Source organism: Spermophilus citellus (genome assembly GCF_964194105.1).
Source record: "Spermophilus citellus genome assembly, contig: SCAFFOLD_130, whole genome shotgun sequence".
NCBI lineage: Eukaryota > Metazoa > Chordata > Mammalia > Rodentia > Sciuridae > Spermophilus > Spermophilus citellus.
The window spans coordinates 452,828-459,410 of NW_027672818.1; the positions used below are offsets into that span (position 1 = coordinate 452,828).

Here is a 6,583-nt window from a genome sequence, read left to right on the forward strand (position 1 = left end):
CTATTAAGTGTGGCTTGATGTTGTTTCTGTCAACAGTAGTAAATAACTTAATTTACTGTTTTTTTTTCTTCTTTAGTTTTTAAAACAGATGTATGTCCTTGTATTGGGCTTAGATGTGCTTGGAAACCCATTTGGATTAATTAGAGGTCTGTCTGAAGGAGTCGAAGCATTGTTCTATGAACCCTTCCAGGTATTGTTTTTTTTTTAATTTCAGTATACATATAGAAAAATGGATATTCTATTTTTATTGACAAATAATAATTCATATTTTAATTGTATCTAGGAATTGAATAATGTTTAAATACTTAAAATCAATTTTACATTTTTATTTAAAAGTACTTGAGATGATATTGAAAGGTTATTTTTAAACTAAATGAGCATGTCTAGTGCTCTTCTGTGCAATAAATGTGCCCATGTCTTCCACAAAAGGATTAATGGGGCATTAAAAACTGACTTTGCTTCATATTCAAGCTTTCAACAGACTTGTTCAGGAGCCTAGTATACTGAGGGTTTTAATAGGACAACACAGAAAGAATAAATGAAAGAACAAAGAGTCCAAAATATGTGGACTCAGTCTATTGCTAGTGTAGTCAGTTTGAGCATTCTAAAGGAACTTTGTACTGGAGGCCAACTTCAGATTGTAATTAAAGCCTATGATTTACACCTGTTAAATTTGTTATCTTATGGAATCCTCTGAGGTCATGTGTGTTTAAAATATTTTCTATCACAGTGGGTGTGGTGTCATTATTTGGGATATAGGATAAAAATTGTTGCATCCCAGTCTTTATGGATCATAACACATTCTATGTCTTCACAGAAACCCTGAAATATTAGATTGAAAGTCTTAAACTAATTTAAATTTTAAGTAGTAAACTTTTCTTTGAGCCAGGGTGCTGTTCAAGGCCCTGAAGAATTTGCTGAAGGATTAGTGATTGGAGTAAGAAGTCTCTTTGGACACACAGTAGGTATGTATCACCTATGTGTGTGTATATTTCCTTATTTTTAAATGGAAAATTAAAGTAGCCTTCTGATTTTTTAGTATAACTTGATGGTGTTGAATCACTGTACTTTATTTAAATAAGTTTATTCCTCTTCTTGATAAATGGCAAAAAATAATTTCTACATTTTTGCATATGAGGATTTTAAGCACCTGTTAGTTTAAAACAGTTGTATATTGTGTACTGTGATGATGGTTTTCTAAAGAAACAATGTGACTCACTCTCCTGGGCCTTTTTGTAGGTGGTGCAGCAGGAGTTGTATCTCGAATCACAGGTTCTGTTGGGAAAGGTTTGGCAGCAATTACAATGGACAAGGAATATCAGCAAAAAAGAAGAGAAGAGATGGGTCGACAGCCTAAAGATTTTGGAGACAGCCTGGCCAGAGGAGGGAAGGGCTTTCTGCGAGTAAGTCTCCAGCTGACTCTTCAAAAAACCCTCGACTTTTATATATGTATACTTTAAAATATGCACTCTAGCTATCATTTGAAACTTAGAATGCCACTTATGAGTCTAGGTCTGTCAGAGTAGCAATAGTGATAACTTTGGGAGCTGTGGTTTCCTTTTTGCTCTCCTTCCTCCCTGGCTCCACCAGTGCTATTCCCAAATCCCCAACATAGTTTTCCATTTGGACTAGGGTATCTCTAATCGATGGCGCCTTAGCCCTAGTGTGGAAGGGGAGGAAGTGAGCAGCAGGGGAATATGATAATGGTGATATTAGAGGGAGGAAGGGCTCTTGAGAAGCAGATTTAGTCCTCTAGTCATCCATTTCTGTGCAAGGAATGTATGAAACTTAAGTGATAAACCAGGAACTGCCTTTCATTGCCTTTTAAAACTTCTAAACTTATGTAGATAACATATGACTACTGCTTAATTATATAGGTACTGAGTGAATTCTTTCCTTACAAATCATTACAAGAACATTTAAGTTCTATTTTTAATAAAAAGTATTAAAACAACATAGATAAAGCTAGAGTATTCTTTATCACCCCTCACCACTTTCTAGAGGTATGTAATCTTTTCAGTTTAATGTGTGTCCAGTTCTCTTTCTATGTGTTTACAGAATATAAAAGTAATTTTAGTTATTACTATTACTTGAAATTATTAAGAACATGTAAGTACTTTAATATTTTAAGTTTGGAAATAATTTTAGGAAACTGCAACTGCTGTGTTTGAGCCAGTGACTTTTAATGTCTGTTATATACTCTAAAGTGCTTTGTCAGGGTTACTTGCTATTCTTGGGAGTTTCCTTTATTTTCAGTTTTCTACACTTTCACTAATTTGTAAAGTAATCTCATTAAAATTTGTAATTAGATCTTAGAGATATTTCACTCTACTCATTTTTACTGATGTAGAAATTGAGGCTTAAAGATAATGAATCAACTGCCTGGATTATATAGCTGAATATACCAGAACCAGAGTTAGAATCTTTTTATTTACTGCTCTTTCTATTATAAGATTTTACTTCTGTACGGTGTTCTAATTTAAAATTTTCTGTGATTTAATATTTATAAAATCACAGTGCTCACTTATATGTGCATGTTGTTCACATTATCAAGTCCTGTTTTTTAAGAAGCAATCGTTTCTAGTATGTGTGTAGAGACCCCTAGTGTTGGTTTGAAATAAAGCACCTTCCCTCAGTCAAGGCTGTGACTGATTTTTTTTTCAGGGAGTTGTTGGTGGAGTGACGGGAATAATAACAAAGCCTATGGAAGGTAGGTTGAGAAGGGCTGCTTCCTGTGCAGAGCTGGAAGAGCTGATGCTTGACTAGCAGATGTTGTTACTACTAGATGTTTAATGGAGAGAGTATGGACTCTATTTTATATACATAGTCTTCAACTGTAATATATTTTCTTCAGAAAGCAGAAAGATTAAATACTGTCTGTGATTTAGACTTTGAGTGCAGTTTTCAACAATTCCATCTACAGTCTAGATTCTTTGGGGCCCTCAATAGCAATTGGCTTGTTTTTTTATTTGTTTTTATTCCCATTAAAAAAATAATGTGCTCTCTGTTGTAATTCCTATCAAAAGCCCATGTGACTTCTGTCCAGCAATTGACAAGATGAATCTAAAATTTATGTATAAATTGGAGAGTCTTAAATTAGCAGAAGCAATCTCAAAAAAAAGAGCAAAATTGAAGGACTTACACTTTCCAACTTTAAAACTTACTACAGTATAAAGCTGCAGTAAGCTAAGGTTGATACTGATATTAGTATAGACAAATAGATCAATGGGATACAATTGAGAGTCCAGAAATAGATCCTTACAATTATGGTTAATTGATCTTTGACAGGGGTTCCCATTCCTTTTAGGACTATAAGCCTATTCCTTGAACACTAGGTTGTGTCCATTCTATAGAATAGAATGATCATTTTAACAGATGCTGCTGAGACATCTCGTATCCACATGATAAATGAAATTGAACCCTTACCTACACTGTATATTTATGATTAAATTCATAAATGTAAGAGAGAAACTATATAACTCAGAATAGATTAAATGCATAAATATAAGAGCAGAAGTATAAAACTCAAAAGAAAATATAGAAATACATTTTTATTACTTTGGGTTAGGTAAAGCCTTTCTAGATGTGTATCAACTGGACATTATCAAATTTTAACATATTTGTGTCTCAAAGGGCACCAACAAGAAAAGGAAAAGAGCTGCAGGATGGGAGAAAATTTTTGCAAATTATAAGAGACTTATATCTTGAGTATGTGAAGAACTCTTATAACTCAATAGGCAAAGGACATGATTAGGCATTTCTCCAAAGAAGATATACAGATGGCTAGTAAACACATTTCATTGGTCACAGGGAAATGTAAATCAAACCACAGTGAGATACTACATTACACTTACTACTAAAGTCAGGTGTTACAGAGAATGTGGAGAGATATGATCCTCATGCCCCGCTGGTGGGAATATAAATAATATAGTCACGTTGCAGAAAAATAATCTGGCTTTGCCTCAAAAGGTTAAACCTGGAGTTACCATATGACTCAGTCATTCTTCTCAAATATATATATATATATATATATATATATATATATATATATATATATATATAATCTCCAAAAGAACTGAAAAAGGTGTCCAAACAAAAACTTGTATGTGAATATTCATAGCATTATTCACTGTAGCCAAAATGTAGAAAAATCTTAAATGTCTCTCCCCTGATGAATGAATAAATTAAGACATGGCATATCTATACAATGGAATAGGGTTTAGTTATAAAAAGAAATCAGGTACTAATGCATGCTGCAAGATGAAAGACACCTATGCTTGAAAACATGATACTTAGCAAAAAGAGCCCAGGTACAGTAGTCTGTCTACATGTTCAGTGATTCCATTTGTTTGAAATCCAGAATAGGAAAATCCATAAAGATAGGAAGTTTCTCTAGATGGTTTCCTAGCTCTGGGGAGGGAGCAGGGAAAGGAAGTAAACTGGGTGGTAGGATCAAGTGAGGAAGGGTAGGGGAAAATGGAGAATGGAGGAAGATTGTTAATGGCCATAGGCTTTCTTTCATGTGAAAACTTTTGCGATAAGGTTGTTATAATTTTTAAAAGTACACTGCTTGAAAAATCTTGATGGTTGTCATACACACACATACCAAAAAAAAAAAATAGAGAGAGAGAAGGTTTTCCTGTCAGTTCTTAGACCTTCCAGTCACTAATGCTGACTAAACTCTTAGGTCAATAATTCTGAAACTTGAGTATGCCTTAAGGATTTGATGAAGTGATTATTAAAACATAGATTGCTATCCCCACACCTTCTAATTTCTGATTTAGGAAGTCTAGGGTGAATTTGCATTTAACACTTAGAGAACCACGATTTTATCACATTAAGATTAAATTTAACTTGTTCAGAATTTCAAATTCTTGAAGTTTTCTGGATTTGAAGTAGGTCAGAGACCCCTTACCGAGAGACCCTCACCATTAATTAAGCAGAAACCCCCACCATATTTGTGGCTTGTAAATCCCCACCCTTTTCTCAGAAAGCTTCTTACATGGGATGTCAGAAAAAACTTCTAGCAAGGCAAGGTGGCACACATCTATAATCCCAGCAGCTCAGGATGCTTAGGCTCCAGGAGGATTGAGATTCAAAGCCAGCCTCAGCAAAAGTGAGGTGCTAAGCAACTCAGTAAGACACTGTCTCTAAATAAAATACAAAATAGGGTTTCATATGTAGATCAGTGGTTGAGCATCCCCAGTTCAATTCCCGGTACCAAAAAAGAAAAGAAAAATCTTCTGCATGCAGAGGATATGCTGGTTGGTAGTTTCCTCTTTTTGTAAATGCCAGGTTTGCAGGGGGAAAAAAAACTTGCAAAACTCCTGGTCTAGAGGATGTGGAAGTAAAGCACTTGTCATGTAAAAACTCCAAGCCCTTCCTCCCACTAGCTATAAAGTTCAAAGAATTGCCAAAATCTCTGATAAGAGAATTTGGACTGACTGCAGTCAATAAACCTGCTTCCTGAAAACTCCTTAGGTGTTCAGGCTTTTCTGTCCTACTTCAAGTTTGGCTCAGGTCTTTGCTTATTTTAAAATATCTTATATTAATTATTTATGGTTTTCTGAAGGTGCCAAAAAGGAGGGAGCTGCTGGATTCTTTAAAGGAATTGGAAAAGGGCTTGTGGGTGTGGTGGCTCGTCCAACTGGTAGAATCATAGATATGGCCAGTAGTACTTTCCAAGGCATTCAGAGGTATGGAGAGCATGTTGTATGTGAGCTGTTTCTGTGTTCTAATTGGTACTAGGACTGCATAGATAGATGAGATGTTTTGCCTGCTCTTAAAGCTCCATGTTTCATTGGAAGCTTTTCAGCTTTACAAGGTAAAGTGCTACCAGAAAGGAATAAGAAAAAATTTTTTATGGCTCAGTTTCTCTTTTATTCAATAGATGTTTGCTCATACTTGTGATTCGAAGGTACCAAGGATACAAAGAGTAAATAATCCAATCTGTGCTTTTACTATTTGACATTTTCTTTTCCTTAAGAAAAGAGGGCCTTAGAGTCAGATAAACATGGATTTAATGTTTTTTTGTCTTAACTTGGACAAGTTATTTAAAATTACTGATCATTTTTATAAAATATTTATGCGTCTAATCAGCATGTATAATTGTATTATTCTGAAAGATTCTCACTTAGTTTCTTACCCTTTTTCTGCTTTCTTATTCAGGGCAGCAGAATCAACTGAGGAAGTGTCTAGTGTCCCCCACGCCTGATTCAGGAAGATGGTATCATTCATCCATATGATAGACAAGAATCGGAGGGCTATGACTTATTTGAGGTAAATTCTATTCTTCACAGTCATGAGTGATTTTTTTATTAAAATATTTTTTAGTTATACATGGACACAATATCTTTATTTTGTTTTATTTTCATGTGGTGCTGAGAATCAAACCCAGTACCTCACATGTGAGAGGCAAGTTCTCTGCCACTGAACCACGACCCAAACCTATGAGTGATACTTAATTAAAAAAAAAAAAAGAAAGAAAGATTTCAAGGGTGAGAATTTCATGGGTGGGTCATTAAGTCCCTGAATCGTGAACTTTTTTGAAGGATTATACATGATTTGTAGAGTAGAATTTGAC

At 34.7% G+C, this 6,583-nt stretch overlaps 1 protein-coding gene across 1 annotated transcript in view; it reads left to right on the plus strand.

The window, feature by feature from the left end:
• Nucleotides 1-6,583, plus strand: part of LOC308640559 (intermembrane lipid transfer protein VPS13C-like) — a gene marked incomplete at its 5' end in the record, with an annotated part of 103,313 nt that extends 96,730 nt beyond the window's left edge. The window contains 7 exon segments of the mRNA XM_081312422.1: nt 77-190; nt 890-965; nt 1,240-1,403; nt 2,665-2,710; nt 5,573-5,696; nt 6,169-6,197; nt 6,200-6,583. Coding sequence (XP_081168548.1) covers nt 77-190; nt 890-965; nt 1,240-1,403; nt 2,665-2,710; nt 5,573-5,696; nt 6,169-6,197; nt 6,200-6,309 — 663 coding nt within the window. The 3' untranslated portion in view covers nt 6,310-6,583.